At 30.8% G+C, this 19,315-nt stretch overlaps 2 protein-coding genes across 2 annotated transcripts; one reads left to right on the plus strand and one right to left on the minus strand.

The window, feature by feature from the left end:
* Window positions 1–1,677: 1,677 nt before the first annotated feature.
* On the minus strand, window positions 1,678–4,135 carry LOC123299319 (DNA polymerase delta subunit 2-like). The gene is made up of 4 exons (XM_044881683.1): window positions 3,909–4,135; window positions 2,274–3,074; window positions 1,970–2,191; window positions 1,678–1,880 (listed from the first exon to the last, which is right to left on the minus strand). The coding sequence occupies exons 1-4, from the start codon at window positions 4,084–4,086 to the stop codon at window positions 1,759–1,761; spliced, it is 1,323 nt and encodes a 440-aa protein (XP_044737618.1). The 5' UTR covers window positions 4,087–4,135; the 3' UTR covers window positions 1,678–1,758.
* Window positions 4,136–5,662: 1,527 nt separating this feature from the next.
* Window positions 5,663–14,402, plus strand: LOC123299321 (arf-GAP with dual PH domain-containing protein 1-like). Its single transcript, XM_044881685.1, has 4 exons — window positions 5,663–5,949; window positions 8,487–8,712; window positions 9,372–10,153; window positions 13,742–14,402. The coding sequence occupies exons 1-4, from the start codon at window positions 5,841–5,843 to the stop codon at window positions 13,804–13,806; spliced, it is 1,182 nt and encodes a 393-aa protein (XP_044737620.1). The 5' UTR covers window positions 5,663–5,840; the 3' UTR covers window positions 13,807–14,402.
* The last annotated feature ends 4,913 nt before the right edge of the window (window positions 14,403–19,315 follow it).

Here is a 19,315-nt window from a genome sequence, read left to right on the forward strand (position 1 = left end):
CATTAAAAAAATTGGGATCTGACATATGGGCGGGGCTAAAGAAACATGGCTGACATAAAGTGACAAATTTTAAAAATAACACAGCAAAACATACTCTTTGTGCAATTTTTCAAGAAGAGAATGATTAATATTAATGAAATTTGTTGTTGGGGTCAAACAAAGCCGAGTAATCGTAATTTTACTAAAGGTGAAATACTATTGATAGCAGGGCATGTGATTAAATGTGGAAAAAATCAGATCGAAAATGAGGAGGATGTGCTCAGTTTAACGTCATACTGTTTACAAACAACTAATTTAATAGAAAAGCCTCATCAAATCGATATAGATAAATAAATATCTCTTCAAGTATTCTTGATGTCAAAACACAGTTATCTTTTTAGATTTAAACATATAAGTTCAGTAATACATTATAAACATTGTACTTACTTGATAAGACATAATGATTTTTTTTTTAATGAAGTGAACACACTTTTTGACTTGGTAAGATATTTTTTAATTGCAGTATTTTCTGCCATAATTTTAAGGCATCAATTTTCTCAAAATTACCAAAATAATTTTCGACTTTCATGTAATATTTGCCTGCTTGAGGCAAATTATGAAAACTCAGACCTGTATTCGTATTGAAACGACTTTGGCAATTTTTCACACATCACTTTACTTTTCTCGTGCTTTTAAATTGACGTAAATACTTTCCAGACGAAATAATTTAATTTTTTTATAAATTATTTATAATTGTTGTAATTATAACTTGCAAAAAGTAATCAACTCCAAACTTTTCAATGCTCAACACTAAAAGCTGTAACTTGAAATTAGTTTCTACTTTGACAACCAGGTGTCACGCCTCCTTCTGTCAGATCCCAATAATTCATTTTTCATATACCTTTTGAGTGAATTGCTAAAACATCCCGCATATATGTTTTTTTTTCAGTGATCATTATTTTGCTTTCGAGTAGTAACTTAATGACAAAACGCTAGTGTCCCATAAAAAGTTTCACTTCAATAAAGATTTAAAATTCGAAAACTCCTACAAACTGTAGTAGTCGATATCTATTACTGACACGGCCACATACAATCGTCTATTATTCTTAATCAGTCTACATTCTATATAACTCTGTGGGAACTTATTTATATCAAAAGAAAGATAATTAAAAAAGACAAAAACATTTAAGACTAATCAAAATTACTGAGTAACTTGATCATATTGTCTTTTGTTTGTTAGGTACGAAACAAATTGACTTAGTTACTAATGACATTACTGAACAATTATATCATATTTCAAAGAAAATGTTTGTGTAGATGTAGGCTGTTTTGAATTTTTATCTTTTAACAAATGAATTTTACAAAATCTCCAAGAAGTATTTCGGGTACGGAATCCTAAACTCGCACTTGAAACGTATCTAAGAACACTCTACCTTAAATTACCTTTTTCCTTAGAGCCTTCTCCAAACTGAATTGATTTTGAGGATCATCACCTACTTTTTTAGTTGTTCCGCATACGGAACCCTAAACTCGCACTTGAAATGTTGCTAAGAACACTGCCCATTAAATTGCCATTCAAATGAAACTAAAAAAATACAAATCGGTTCATCCGTTTAGGAGCTACGATATCACAGGCAGACACATATAGCGGTTAATGAGAGATAAAAATGGTATTTGGAAAACAGTGGATTAGAGGCTTTTAAATAGTTTTATTATTTTTGTTGATCTCATATACAATATTAAGTATGAAAATATAAAATTGATATCGATAATCATTAATTATAAACCAACTTGAAATGATACTGGGTACGTGGTAAATGTTTTTAAATTGAGTACAGCAACTGTTTGGGTTTTAGCAAATTCTGGTACGCATATAAGTTGAACTTCTTGATTTTCTGGTCCTGTAACAAACAAACAAAAATAACCATTAATGTTAGTTATCCCTATTTAAGTACAATACCCGTACGCCAATCATAACATCTAGAATTACCTTTATAAATTTTATTTTGATATTTTGCTTGATTTCCGGCAAATACTGTATGCGGACAATCCTTTATTATGAATGGATCTTTTGAATAATATGGATAACAACTTAAGGTATCTGGTGCTGTTGGACATAAATGACCCCATTGTACACATCGTTGTAACGCTTCTAACGGATCTTCAATATTACTGTAACTTAATATTGATTGTATTGGTTGACCTGAAGTGCCTGTAAATCAATAATTTTAACTTTAATAAGACTCGGCTGTAGTGTTTTATTAAATATGGCTAAAATATAAGTAAAACCTTACCCAAAAATTTAAACCCATCCAGTTCGAATTCATATGGATTTGTAACTCCCTGAATCGTTGTAAATTTACTGGATTGTGGATACATACAATAATGCATGGGCTGTTGAGGTAACATATAATTTGTTGGATCAAATTCACCAGGCATAATATCCACTGGTACACACTGTACTAATTCTGATAACATTTGATCGAATAATTTAACAGCGTTAATTGTTTCATCCGTTTCATTTCCTTTACCCAATAATGATTTTTTTACTTTATTATCTGCGGATGCACGAATTGAATTTCCTACAATTATCACACGACAAATTTTCGAAACTTCATTCAATTGATCCTTATTCGCAGATAATCCAATTACCCAATCGATAAATAACTGTAACGCCATTAAACTATCTGTTTGATTTGCCATATCGATGCCCGAAATAAACACAACAAATCGATCATCGTTGAATATTGGCCTTTCAATTTGTTCAGAGCAATCGACAAACACGTATTCTTCAACCTTAAATTGTCCTAAACTAAGTTCACTACCTAAAATGGCACATGGAACGCCCGTTACAATATCGTGAGCGCTTAAACCTTCATGTAATTGTACACGCTGTTGTTCGTTTTCTAAAATTAAAACATCCGAATCATCTGTGAAATGTGTTCGAATTGGTTGTGGAATAAGTTGACTTTCCTCGGCGATTTCTTTTAAAATTGATGGTTTCAATTTTTGTTCTTTATAAATAGTCCCTAAAACTATACATAGACCAGGTTGATCGCCAGCATTTGCGAGTTCACAAATTGGATATTTTTTACCTAGAAAAAAATATCGAAAGCTATGATTAACATTTCCAGTTTGTGTGAACTTTCAGTCTTTATCTCAAAACCATTCGAATAGTTATTAAATCGATACGATTTTCGATTTTTTAGGCCACTCGGGCCTCTCTAAATTTCTGTTAGAAAATGATCTCATTAAATGATACATATAAGCCATTTTTAGCAAGTGATTTAAGTAAACATTTACCAAAATCTCAGTATTCGTTGTGTGCGTAGTCATGGTAGGGATAATAAAATCGATGCCAGCGCTTCCAGTGACAAATTTTGGCGTTCAAGGAGGCTGTTGTTGACTAATTTGCAATTCTTTACATGTTAATGTTATAGAAAATGTCAAATTAAATTTATTGAAAAACACTAATTAATTAAACTTAATGCATTAAAAATTGTGAAAATAAGAAATCAAATTTCACAAATATTATTTTTCAAATTATCATAATTATTTATTTAAATTTGTGAGACAATAATATTAAATTTTCAATGTAAGTTATAAATGCAATCCATACAATTATATATGCATCCATACAATTCTATAATTAAAGTAGTGTATCGTTACCATGGAAACGCCTCCAAAAAAACTCACTCACGGTGCGAATATAAATATAAAATTACAGTAAAACTTACCAAACTTCGGTAAATGTTTTTTTAAAATCAATTTTGCTAAAAATTGCTTGGTATACCAATTGCTTTTTGGCTCTTGTGTTCACCCTGTATGGCGTAAACCCCATGTAATATATGTAATTTTACCAAAAGTGAGTTAAGTAAACTTTTACTGAGATTTTAAAATTATTATAAATGTATTAATTTATAACTCACCCCATTTTTTCTCAATTCTCTCCAACAATCTATTTTTCACATCGATAAGTCGAGTCAAATAAATATGATAGTATTGTTTTGTAAAAGACTCTAAGGATGGCTTAAACCGGGTCGATAAATTACTATATTTACATTCTTTTCGAATCATTTCTTCTGAATTTTCTGTTTTTACAGGCATTTATGCTAAATTATAAATAATCTTGGGTTTCAAGTTTTCAAGGATTAAGAAAATTTAAACCGCGCAAATTAATAAATATTGACAGTAAGTACGTAAATAAGGAGCACCAACTATATGAAAACTAAATTTCGTGTCTGCTTACACGGTACCAGTCAAACATACATTATTTATTATAGATACTCTTCACCGAACGATTTCTTGAATTTTTTTTTGGGGTCCGTTTTCAACTTATTTTCGGCGTCAGAATTCGTTGCGTTCGAAGTATGGTACCTACATTTCAGGGCTGCCAGTAGAGCCAACTTATTTTATACCGCTCGGTCACTGAAATTATACAGAATCAAATCTCATTATACAAAGCGACAAAATTGTTTAAAAAAACAGTTCCAGTAGCAAGTGGCGCTGGGTTAAAAAGTCACTTTTACGTTTACTTGTAATGCTAACGAATATTACTCTGAGAGCGCCAATTTCGATTAGAATAGTTTTCGAAAGAGCGACAAGCTCATCACGCTATCTACGATTAAGAAATGTTCGATCTCTCGTTATCTCAAATAATCGGTATTTTAACTCTCACAAAATTTACTTCACGTTTGAATTTTTATTTTTGTATCCAATTATACGAGGCAATCTGTTATACAAACTGGATACATAAAATAAACATATTATACCCTTTTTGTATCCATTATACAATCTGGCAGCCCTGCTACATTTCAAATGATACACGTTCCAAAGCAAATCAATCTTAAACCACTGGTGGGAGTCGTCACGAGAGGGCCCAAATACAGTAAATGAATTATCGTCTCGCCAAAATATAATATTTATGCGAATCTGACCTCAATCAGCTAACTCCTGCAAGGGTTATAGGATTTTAAACAGACGCACCAAAGACGTACATGTTGGCACTGTGCATGAGTTTTATTTCAGACGTTTCCATAGTAACACTATTTTATTAATATAATTGTATGGATAGACATATAAGTTTAAGGTTTGTATATATGGTTTATAATGAAAATTTAATACTATTTTCTAACTAATTTAAATAAGTAATTATGTTAATTTACATTTAAAAATATAATTTATGCAATTTCGTCTCTTATTTTCATAATTTTTTATGCAACAAGCTTAATTAATTGTTTTTTATCATTAATTTTGACATTGACATTTATTATAGCATTTCCATGTAAACAATTAAAAATTAGTCTCCTTCGCTAAAATTATCTATTGGAAGCGCTCCATTTTAACGTGTAAATAAATTAGATATCGTGTTAATAGACATATAAAAAAAAAAAAACATAAATTCCCCTAAAATTATTAGCTTTCACATTAGTCATAAGAAGAAATTGAAGCAATATACAAAGTTCCGTGTTTATGTTGAAATTTTTTCCAAAAATATCCAGTTTTTCTATGTAATTTTTGATTAAAAGTGTTTGAAAATAAGTGTTGAATGTTTTGAAAATAATTATAACAATTATAAACTAAAATTACGCCTGAAATTAACAAGAATATAAAATATTTAAAAAAAATTTATAAACATTACTTAATTATAATTCATATAAGGAAATTTGCTGATAAAATAAGTAGAGTGATTTTCCTGTTTTGAAGGCTGAAATAAATAATAAAATAAATGTTTTTTTTTTTTAATGAGTGAAGTAAGACTTCATAATAAAAATAAATAATAACGATGTATTACGAAATGTCATTCGGTCAATGTTCGCTACGTCATACTTAAATAGCAAGTGGCTTATGTGTGTATATGTATGTATCATCAAGTAAAAAGTTTTACGATGGCGGATAGAAATGAGAAAGTGTTAATGGAATTATTAAAAAAACCGGGTAACAATGAATGTGCCGATTGTGGTAGTAAAAGTAAGTGTCATTCATAATTTTATCCAAAAACAATTCAAAATTTTTATGTCATCATCAAAACATTTGATGTGTGTTGTGTATATTATATGAAATCTAGGAAATTCATGTGTATTGGGTGATACATGATATATATATTTTGATTGATATTTTAAACTACTTCTGTCTTTAGCTTGGGGGCGTTTACATTTTTATTTATTTATTTATATTGCGTGAAACATTATTGTTTATGTCATTTTTATTGAATATGTATATATGTATAAATTTGTAATATTCTATTATTATTATACAGAGTGGTGGAAAAGTTACGCATGTGTTTAAAATTGGAATAACTTTCTACAAATAATTAATTTTATTATTTTAACTATATGCATAAACCTGGGAAATTTTATATATTTCGATCCCTTGTGTAAGATTCTTGTAAAAATCAAATTTTGTAGTTGTCATGTTTATTTGTTTATGTTGTCACATATTCTAAGACACTTGGCTTGACAGTCGGTTGAAGGTAGGTTAGGTTAGATTAGGTTAGAGTGGCTGTCCTGGGGTGGGACACACTTAGACCATAGGGTCCGTTGTGATACCGTAAATGGGTTGGCCCATCCCCGGCCAGTACTCCATGAACCATTTGGAGCTGTTTAAGAACAGCAGGAAGGCTTTGACGTCGACTGACTTTAGGTCGGAGAGGTCGTCAAAGAGAGGCTGGCTCAAGTAAGTCCATCTCCTCATGACAAGAGCTGGGCAGTGACAGAGAAGATGAGGCATTGTCTCTTCCTCGTCATCACTGTGACAGCTCCTGCAGTAGTCGTGATACACTGCCAGGCCTAAGCGTTCCGCATGCTTGCCGCCCAGCCAGTGTCCTGTGATAGCCGCAACAACTTTGCGAACAGAGGCCCTTGGAAGTGATATGAGAACTTCGGAACGTCTGCGATTGTACTCAGACCATATCTGTCTTGTAGTACCACAAGTACGTTCTTCCCTCCATCTAAGATTTGCCTTTTTCAGGATATCCTCTTTCAGGAGTAACTTGCAGTTCGCAAATGGAACTCCCGGATATTTATTGATGCTTGTGTCCGGCAGCATCGTGCCATTTCTGGCAAGCTCGTCGGCTTCACAATTTCCTGGAATGTCCCTGTGTCCCGGTATCCATACCAGGTCTACATTCATTCGTTCCGCCAGCTCATTTAAGAACGTACGCCAGTCCTGTGCTACCTTTTACGGTTGAAGGTAAAAGACGTAACTCTTTCGTTGTAGTCGGGTAAAAATAGAAATGAACTATTTCAGTACGGAACAAAATCGTCCAAATTTTTACGCTTTTAGAATCTGTAATAAAAATATTAAAATTAACTGTAGAAAGTTATTATATGCGTGATTTTTGCGCTATCCCGTATTATTACATAAATTTATTGTATCTATTTAGATATTTTAAATCTATTTTAGAAAAGGTTAGAAATATGAATTGTAGAAAATAATTTTAGAAATACTTAACTATCCGTTTATTATCTTATCAAGATTCACAATACATGGTTTTTCCAACAAAAACAAAGTATAAGAGTATTTGGACTATAGACCGGCATAACCACAATAAAATTCTTTTCAAAAAAATTTGCTTATTGTGTTACGATATTGTGGCGTTACTATTTTATGATTTATTTGGTTTTTTTAATGTCTCATGTAAAGATGACTCACGCTAGAAACATGCTTGTGTACAAATATAATCACACATAAGAATTAACTGTTGATGTATTTAAAATTTCCCAATATCTTGACCTCTGACCTTCCTTCAGAGGCCAACACTTCAAAATGTATGATAATTTGTACATTTCTTCACTATCTAATTTTTACCCCAACGACGGCGAGTTATGTATTTAACAGGTATGTATGTATATGGTTCATCTGTTCCCTCATAGTTTTCTAAACTCTTTATCATAATTTGACAAATGAAGTTGGTCGCTTTCACGCAAAAACTACCCAATGGATTTAAATGAAACTGTACAACAATGTAGCTCATACATCAGAATATAACTAAAAATTTCGAGAGATATCTACATATTCTGTAACACTCTGTATTAATACTGATTTTGTTTTGTTTATTGATGTTAATTAATATCTATAGAGGTCATTATATAATTTATAAGTGGATGACTCATATCAATTAATAAGAGAGAAATGGAATGATTGTTTTTTGTCCTCTTTTATTCATATCGATAAGATACGTCTCGAAAATGAAATTTAAAATTAAAAGAAATATCCGAAGAATCCTTCCCATTTTTCAATTCTTAGAAACAATTTATAGTTGTCTTGTCATATGTCATTGAATGTCAGATCTTCAGTTACGTTATCTAATGCTTTGCTCCCAATTTTCTATTTTCCTGCCTGATGCAATTTCAGGCGAAACTACAGTTACTTCACTCAAGCAAGTTTCAAGTATGTGTTTATCATTTAAAAAAACCTGTGGTGTCCCACGGTCTATAATGGACCGTGACAACCCTAAAATAAAATTAGATTTTTGGATCTTTTGGTTAAAAATGTTTGGTTTTCAGATCCGGTATGGGCATCATATAATATTGGTATATTCGTGTGTACACGTTGCGCAGGCGTACATCGAGGAATGGGAGCACATATTAGTAAAGTAAAACATTTAAAATTAGATCGATGGGAAGATTCACAAATTGAACGAATGAAAGAAGTGGGAAATAAAGTGGCAAGACTAAAATACGAAGAAAGAGTACCACCATGTTACCGAAGGCCTACCGAAGATGATCCTCAGTTAGTATACTCAGTTATGTTTTTGCAGGATATGCTTGGAGGATCACAAAACCTCTACTAATGTTATTTGTGTCCTTGCAAAGTCTCCAGTGAGTTGGACACAAGACGTTATAATTGAAACTAGGTTAGGTTAGGTTAGGTTAGAGTGGCTGTCCTGGGGGTCCATTATGATACCGAAAAATGGTTGGTCCATCCCTGATCCTTACTCCATGAACCATTTGGGGCTGTTTAAGAACAGCAGGGTCAACCCTAATAGCTCAGTTGGTTAAAGCGTAACCAATTAGCGGATTCGATTTCCGACGTTACAAAAATTAATTTCATTAATGGTTGTGATGGGGTGGTGGGATAATGGTGCATAGTATATGCATGAAGGAGGTACACTCAGTCTCTCAAAGATAATTATGTCCTGATAAATGAAATTACCAGCGAAAAACATGGTATCACAATGGGCCCTATGGCCTAAGTGTGTCTTTCGTGGACAGCCAATATAACCTAAACTTATCTAACCTAAGTACAGCGGAAGTGCTTTGACGTCAACGGACTTGAGGTCAAATAGATCGTTAGAAAAAGCTGACTAAAGTGGGCACATTCCCCATAGCAAAGCTGGACTTGATTACATATTCCTTATTTGATTCCTAATGGTTGTTAAATTTTTCCAGAGTATTAGTTGAACAATGGATAAAAGCGAAATATCAGCGTGAAGAATTTTGCCACCCAGAACGACAGCAATTGTATATAAACGGGCATATGGAGGGATTTTTAATGAAACGTGGCAAAGAAGATAGTCGATTTCACCCTCGAAAATTTATATTAAACGAAACCGAAGATACATTAAAATATCATGTAAAAGAGCGTAAAGATCCGAAAGCAGTTTTACGAATATCAGAATTAAATGTTGCATTCGCACCAGAAAAAATTGGAAATTTAAATTCATTACAAATAACATTTATCAAAGATGGATCAACGCGACACATTTACGTGTACCATGACGACCCAGAGACAATTACAAATTGGTACATGGCAATACGATGTGCGAAATTACATCGATTGCAAGTTGCGTTTCCAAGTGCAAGCGAAAGTGATTTAGTTGGACATTTAACAAAAGATTTTGCCAAAGAAGGATGGTTATGGAAAACGGGACCAAGGAGTAGTGACGGATACAAGAAACGATGGTTTACACTTGACAATCGTAAATTAATGTATCATGACGAACCGCTAGATGCACACCCGAAAGGGGAAATATTTTTAGGGCATAACTCAGAAGGTTATAGTGTACATAGTGGAGTGACAGCAGGCACGAAGGATCAAGGTTTCTCATTTACGTTAAAGACCCCGGAACGTACGTTTAATTTATCGGCAACGACAGAAGCAGATCGAGATCATTGGATTGAAGTTATACAACGGGTACTTGAAAAACCACTTACACCGCAAGACACATCAAGTAAGTTACTTATTTTAACTAAACAAAAACGCGTGTGTGCTGATTTTTTTTGCTTTAAATGTGGATGTTAAAACAATAATCATTAATTTATTTTTGCTTGAACTATTTTTCTAAAATAATTAATTCATTCTGATTGAACAATGGATATCAAAAGACGCCATTTATCATCAAACATTCTATAAAAATTACAAAATTTGTTAATACTCGATAATCATTCCAGACGCTCTAAGAAATTTGATATAAAATTCGATGAATTTTATGACACGAGTATGAATTTTCTGAATGTATCAAAGATGGCTTCCATTGACATCCAATGTACAATTTACACGACTTAGACTAATCCATTTCGAAAAGTTTGTATTATGTACAATTGAATTATTTTATAATTAAATTTTTCAAGATGTATTTTTAATGTAAGTCTTAAAATCGATACAATTATTTCTTGATCAATCCGATACTGATTGATCATTGCTCCAAAAAAAAGAAAATTTTTATTTATTTAAAAAAAAAATAATAATTAAACCAAAGATTAATAATTACTATTAATGAATATTTATTATAATTTTAAAATGTACGTCGAATTTATATATAGATACTTTAACGCGTGTAAATTTTTCATAGAATTGTACGAAAAATTTACACCAAATTAGCCGAATTTTGAATGATTAATTTTAACATATTGAAATCGAAAACCTCGCTGTACTATTTAAATAATATCAGAATTTCAATCTTAGAAAAAAATTAAGTATGAATTTTAATCGAATATTAATTAAGAATCTCTTTATTTGCTAAGATCGAATCTTATTGTATATAATCGTGTTTTCAGTCCTCTGTTTAGTCCTAAGGTTTTTACGATAACTAAGATGATTAAGTCAAGAAAAGTATATAAATCAACGGGGAACTGTAACTGTACAAACTTTATGGGAAAAATTTTTCGTTGGATTCAAAAATAATCGAAATATGGTAGCTTATTTTTCGATCCCAATTCAGATATTCAAATGCCTTGAAAAGCATTATTTCTGGCTGAGATCAAACATTCAGCTAATCTACATAATGAATGGCGTGTATGAAAATAAATTCGTCCTTGAATTTTCCTTCCAAAAATGTTTTCTAAAAAAATTGTCTTATTAAAATTTGTATTTTCACGACTTATCACTAAAAATAGAAATCTTCCAATTCTTCTCAAGCAAATATGCTAGATATGCTTTCGAACTTAAGTGGTCACTTGATTACCATCGAAAATTTTCCCCTAAAGTTTCTGCAAGATCCTTTCAACTAAAGATGAGATTCCATTGCTGCGACAAATAATAAAGTCCGATTTGACCAAGCGTTAGTTTTTGGAAGTTTCCGATTGGTTAATGCCTACTACAAATGTTTGTTACAACAATGGAGCTTGAATAGAGTAGAATCCTCCCCCCTACGAAAATTTGATTGGGTGCCCTCGTATTTAAGTATCATTTACATTATAAAATTTCACCAAAAATCAATCTTAACCATTTTTGCACAAATCGGATTCTGAAGGAAAGCATATGCAAAATAAATTCAAGCAAGAGAAAATACGCATGAGGCCAAGATCCATTGAAAGAAACTCTCAAAAAAGTAGAAGTAAAAGTTCACTTATCTAATACTCAATTATTCACAGATCTAGTATAATAAATGTAGATTGCTGTCATATTTTGCATATTATAATTCTTTCAGATCTTGCACGAATAAATTAAACAAAACTATTTTATAGTGTAATTTTTCCAAATGTATATTTATTTTTTTCATAAATATTTTAAAGCAGTCTTTGGATAGACATGCGCACTTGTATCATTGCCAGTATATTTATTTCTTTAAAGAAATTCAATTGTATATAATAAATTATTGATTATAATTTAATTAATTAGTATTATAGGTTAGGACGTTTCAAAACGGCTAGTAATTTTTACAAATTTTTCTTCTATCAAAATTTTCATAGTCAAGAGACTTCTATTTCAGTACGGAAAATCAAAATGATAAGATACTTGCTGCTTAAATTATTGTTAAGGTTTTACTGGCATTTTGGGGTTACAATAATACCTGACCTGCATGTTTGTTTCATTTTCTTTTCATAATTTCATTTTTACATCAAAATTCAAAAAATCCCTTGTCGAGTAATTACATTTTTCAAGGTTTCCTGAAAGATAAGTTCTCTATTATGCAAATTTTCGTAGAGAAAAAAATATTAGATACGATTTTAACAAAAGCCGCTCAAATTTTCAGAATAAGCCGTTTTGAAATAACTGTTAAATACTAAACCACAGCCCTAGACCTATTAATATGTTCGAAACAATTAAGATAAATTTTGTTTAATCATTTTAATAATTTATTTCATTATTTTTTTTTTTTTTGTCACTCATTATTTTTGTGTATATAAATAATAATTAAAAAAAAAAATTTATCATAATTAAATTAATATTTTTTAAATCAATTTTCTGCATTAATTTTTGTTATTCATTGTAAATTATTTTCACCATTTTCCTTGCAGCTAATAATAATAATAATATATTAATTCAAAAATAACGCTATTAATCAACATGGCCGCCGTCTCGTGCTTAACTTATTCATTTGTTTATGTTATTTTTTCATATTAACATAGTAAATAGATTGTCTCATTATTTTTAACATTTTATTAACATTCTATAAACCAGGATTGCCACACATAACAATTAGGAAAATTTTTGGGAAAACACATCATGTTATAAACTTTCGAGAAAGTATTATGATAGAGTCATTTTTTGTTGAATTAATGATTTTGATTTTTCATATCGATCCAACGAAATTGGTCCTTATACCTAATGTAACCGGAAATCTAAACATTCGTACCTGATTTATTTAGATACAAACTACAAATGGTCAATTCCAGGTTTAAGAATTGCATAGTGGAAAAGTTTGTAGGAGCGATAAACAATCTAGTCTATTACGAAGGAATATTACTTCAGGTACACCGTTTGACAACTAATAATTTTTATACAGAGTGCCTTTTTTAATTTTACATATGGTTGAAACTCGGAAAATAACTTTTATCGGTAAAAATGTTTCAAACGAAAAATGTTGGGTGTGCAGGCGCATGTCTTGCAAAAATTAAACTTGACCTAGGTAATCGATTTGAATCGAAGTGAGGTTTTAATTGAATCTGAAAACTTGGATCGAATTCGATGCCGATATTAGATGTGTCCCCTTCAAACTAGCATTTTTCGTTTGATGTATTTTCCTCGATTAAATTTATTTATCGAGTTTCAAGCATATGTTAATTCAAAAAAAGCACCCTGTATAATATCAACAGACGTATATTATGTTGCGACTATAGACTTGTTAAATAGACGACTTTTTGTCACTCCTACAAGTTCTTGAATGTGACCAAGTTATTTAGTTTGAAGTATTAGGCTTTAGTTTTTTAGAATTTAGCGCAAATTAAGTGTGGCAATTTTGTACTAATTCGACTTCTATAATTTCTAGTTTGAATGACAACGCAATAATTTTAGCTACAACCGCATGGCTTTTAACAATAAATTTAAATGTTTGATTAGAAAAACAATTGAAATAATTTGGATATAATGATTTCAGTCGCAGCCCGTCTTGTAAGGAAGCGAACATCATCAAATACCATGAATATATTCTCAGCAAGATAGATAATAAGATTACATGAAGCTCTCCTAAAAATTCCCGTGTTGTGTTTATAAGTTTCAAATTTACATTTTTAATCCAGTAAAATTAGATCTAAAATTTCTCAAAAAATCCTTACCGCGTTGTAATTTTTGTTGTACATGAAAAATACCTTTAATCTGAACCGGGAACGAATCGAAGATTTTTATGATATGAATTTTTTAAGGCATTAAAATAAAGATCTCCACTAATATTTAGCTTGGTCAGAATTTTTCGAGATGATTTCTAATTTAATTGGATTAGTTCTGTTCATATTAGTTCAGAAAACATATCGAAGTAGAGATTTTTTGCCTAAAATTTGCGTGCACTAGAACAAAAGAGGACGAATGTGACAAGGGGTGATGAAAGCCTATGGAATAATAATAGAAGACTGGATTTAGAGTGTGTTAAGATTAGAATATAATCATATTTTTGCATGGGTTCGATTTTCAAAAAAAAAAATGGTCTACCAAAAGTGAAGCCAATGTTATTTGCAGCAATAGATATTATTTCCAACGTTAATTTAAAAATATAACCAAGACATCAAGCAATCTGGAAAATCTAGAAATATATAGAGATTTTTGAGATTCTAGAAAAGCATAATTTAACGATGAAAATAAGACAAAATTTATAAAATACTTTCTTTTAAAAAAGGCAAATAAAATTCTGCATTTTATATATTTTTAATTTAAAGACATACAAAAAAAAAAACACATAATCTCACAAAACAAACAAAATGTAAATTTAGTCTTTCGAATGTTTTAGATTTATTTAGGAATTTTTATTATTTAAAAATACAGGGTCTTTCATCAAGAGGTGTCATTTAAAATTTTAAAAAAAATCGCAATATTTTTGTAAAAAGAGGTGATAATTTTATTTTAATCCAAAGTACAAATTCTGAAGTTAGTAATGGAACACAATATATATTAAATCCCCGCCGCGGTTGCACAAGTTGCACAATTTCGACAGACTATAAAAATCTCTATTTCGAGAAACCATAACTCCAGGAAATTTTTCACGCAATAGAGCCGTTGTTTCGCCAGAAAAAAAAGCCAGTTTAAAATATGACCCAATGATACCACCACTGCAAAAACCCCACCAAACTGTCTCTCGTTGTGAATAGAGATGTTGTTTGACTATTTCTCTTGGATTTTCGTAGCCCCAGGTGCGACAGTTTTGCTTATTTACGTACGTACACAGATGAAAATGAGTTCCATCACTTAGAATAATTTTATTAAAGAAATCATGATCTTGTTCTTGTATTTCCAGTACCTAATCAGTGAATGAACGGCGTTTTTCATTTCTAAAGGTTTCAATTCTTGTGTCAACTACATCTAAGTATGAAGTGGTTATAGATACATATGCAATAGCTGCCATATTTTCAGTTGACCTACCCGAACGAGCACAAGTTGAAATCTAACTTGTTCGAGAAGTTCGAACTTGTCGATTAATTTCACTATACCAATGCGAGAAGGCGCTTGATGATGTCCCAAAAACAGTATGAACTTTACGAATTATGTTCGCGATATTTTCACCGCTTTTGTAATGAATTTTCACTGTTAATGAAAGCAACACAAAAAGAAGGAAAGTTACACCTCTTGTTAAAAGACCCATTAGTTATTCATGTTGAATTTTATTATATTTATATACTTACAAAAAACAAAAAGAAGAGTGATGTACGAATTTTCATTTTTTTTAAACAATTATAATATATACATCCATTTTACGGATGACGTCAGATGGTCGATATGTAAAAATATTTCATACAATTATAATTTATAATATTGAGTCCATTATTATATAATAGGCATTTAAAAATTACGATTGTACGCCAATAAAAGTAAACTAAGCACCTCCATAAATAAAAAAAAGTAACCTCGAAGACCTTGTGATACAAAATCGCCTTGATAAAAGGTAAGTTAATAATTTTTTGTATTGAATATTTAAAAACCTTTAGTTAGAAACCTCATATCGTTGTCTTTTGTGGTTGATCCTTTTTTTGCAACTCGTTTCCAATTCCCAGTTCTCGCAAATCTTTTTCCACTGACTTTATCCACCTGGTCCTGGGTGTACCGCTTTTTTCTTTTTCCAGTATTTCCTCTGCTCAGCATTTGTCTCGCCACTCTATCTAAGTGGAATCGAAATACATGACCCGTAACCGTAAATTAGGTACTATCCCAAATTCAATCGATTAAGAAATAGTAATACTTTTCATTAATTTTCAAATGTGGTTTACTTTTTCATTAGTAAACTACTGAGTATCGATAATTGGGAGAGGCACACTGACGAGTAAGCGATTTTGAACTGGACCAGTTTGCATTTGGATCATTTCAAACAGTAACGGTGAATTTCTATCAAAGCGATAGGCGATGAGAGTACCGCAATGAACTGTGAATGAAATCGAAAAAGAGATATTGGAAAGATTTAGAGGGAACATTAGGTGTGTCTAGGCGAACGGTACCACATATATCGAGAATTCATTATTCTTTTGAGATACGTGGAACGCAGCAATTGCGTTTTATAATAAAAAAGAGGAGAAAAACTTCATCCTTAAATTCAGTATTACACCTAGATTTTTGATATCTAAATAAAGGCGTTAATAGATATTGAAATAAATACCACGATACTCGAAATAAAATTGTATATAATTCTATTTAAAAAATATACCACAGGCTTTAGCTAAATATCGATATTTCGATTTCAACGCAACCATCGTCAGTAGCTAAGTTTATCTATATAACACATATATTCTTTGCAAAAAAAAAAAATTATATAAATTGTGATATTTATTTCAATAACTATGTCTCAACTCGAAGTCAAGTTCATTTTTATAAAGGCGTTAATGTTTATTTTTAGATGCCTGTATGTATAGGGTCTCCAAAAAATAATATAATATTTATGCGAAATCCAAGTGCTTTTCAAATTGATAACGAGGGTAAATGTAAAGTCACACAGAATATCACATTAAACATATGAAAACAAATTTTGTTGTTGTAAATATCTTCAAAAAGATGATGTCGATGTTCGAATTTATATATAAATTTAGTTGCTCAAAAATATGTACATTTTTATGAAATCATGATTATAAGACTGTTGTTCTGTGTGAAATAAATGTGGAATGCACTTCTCATCAATAAAATCACTTTTGATCACCAACCCTTCCAATTTTGATATTCATATGAATCCCGAATACCTCTGAATCCAGACATAGTATTTGAGACATGGAGACTAATGAAGGAGACTGCACTAAAGCGGAGGATTGGCAGTAGAAATTGTAGTTACTTTTGCTGGTACCACTAGCGTCGCTAGTTTTCCATTTGCGCCGAAATGAATATAGTATAATAAACAGGGGTGAAGTAAGCAAGTAACCAATTTTATTTTGAAGTGAATAAATAAACGAAATAAATACGAACATACGAACGGAATACTACATAAATACGTCACATTTTTTAAATCCAATTCGCACATTTCACTCCTTCCACTATCCTGGTGCAAAAGGAACACTACTGACATCTAATTTGTGACAACCATTTGTTTACATGGAATTCGATCCCCTTCTTTAGCCTCCATGTCTCCATTTGATAGTCAATTCAGAACGGTTTATAATTTGAGAGACTTATGCAAGGCCATGTCTAACAATCCTCCAGAGTTTTAGGGACTGCCATGGGGTCTGCAAAAAAATGTTAGTTGCGCGGCAATTATTAATATGAATATTGAAGTCGGAAGGGTACAATCGATTTATTTAGAAAAACACGCTATATTCAAAATTATATAAAGTAAAATTATTTCGAAAATAAAAACAAAAAGAAATTTCAACCATTTTTCAAGTAATTCATACGTAATTAGTTTTAATTATGAGCTTGGTTTTTATTATTTATTAATTTACGAATATATTTTCAAATAAAAGACAAAATTTGGAATTTTTTTTAATAATTCTGTCGAGATATACATAATATATACTGGAATGCACATATTATCCAAATATATACCCAATATTTAAATCCAAAGTTAGTAAATTTCTAATAATACATAATTAAAAACTTTTTTCAAGGAAATCTGCACTCAAGAGCACTGCGATCGTTTTCTATTTAAAAAAAATGACTGAATCATAAAAAGCTGAAGATTGCATGATCGGTCCTCGTGGGCAGATCATGCGATCTTCTAGAATGAAGCCTTGTAGTCTTGACGTTTGAATTCGCCTTAAACAAAAAAAGTCTAGACTCTAGAAGCTAGTACCGGCATTATCAAAGTCTCGAATTGGTCTCAAATAGAATGCACAATGCTCATTTCTTGATATTTCCAAAATTTTATTTTTCTTCTTAGATTAATTAGAAATTAAAAGCAATAATAGTTATTTTTACCGCAATTTTATTGCGTCGGTAATAATTTTGGTTGAATAAACCTGTAAATGGGATCAAAATTTTTGAATAAGGCATATAATAAAATTTACGCCTTTTGCTCAAATGAATAAAAAGTAGTTTGTTTGGATATTGATGGTACTCATTTTGTGGTAAATTTTTTAAGAAATATTTTCGTACGAATTATTATTCTAAGAAATAATTATCCAATATACATGTATGTAAATCTCGATTTTAATAATTATACAGTCAATTTTGCTTGTACATTTTATATTTTACGAACCTTTCAGAGAGAAATGGCGATTCATTCACTAAAAGTCCTTCTTCAATTGGAATACTAACTGTTCGAGTTGGGCCGCCCAAAAAAACAAAAAGAACCCACCAAATGAGTCTCTAGTACCAAAATATTTATTCGTCATTATAAGCGATGTCACGAAAACTAATTTTGACTGTATATTTAAAAAATTTTTGCACACGTAGAAAAGACAAAGAACTCACTCCAAAAATGTCGTATAAATCCAGAGCTCTATTATTTTTAACATAGAGAAGAGAATGTGTACCCTAGTGGATACGGCGACATTTTTAAAGTGATGGCTCTTGGTCTATAAGTTGATTTAGCGTAAAACTAAAGAATGCAAATGCAAAACAAATCATTTTTCATCATCATATAATTATAATCAAATAAAATTAATGTTGTAATTTATATATAATAAATTTTTAACTTGTGTATTTATTTTCAAAAACAAACAACTAATATAAATTATTCATTTCTAAATCATTTCTTAATTTATTTTCCTTACTCTTTATTATTCCTCATTGCTCCTTTATGAATGATCAAAGTAATAAAACCAAAAAATGACCAAAATATCGGAATTTAATAATACAATTCCGATTGTTGCGGGTCCGAACGTAAAGTGTTCGTATATGGATGCTTTGTGTATCTTGCTCCTATACTTACTTCCCCCTTTAATCTGAAAATGTTTTGCTCGACTCTATTTTATATTTTTGACTATTCTAAACACTTTTTGTGTCTTAAAATTTTATCATATGAACAGTTTGCGTCCAGTCCCGTAAAAAACAGAGTTGTACTATTATTATATTCTGATCTCAAATGGTTTATTTCCTCAACTAAAATATT

This window comes from Chrysoperla carnea, chromosome 4, assembly GCF_905475395.1.
Source record: "Chrysoperla carnea chromosome 4, inChrCarn1.1, whole genome shotgun sequence".
NCBI lineage: Eukaryota > Metazoa > Arthropoda > Insecta > Neuroptera > Chrysopidae > Chrysoperla > Chrysoperla carnea.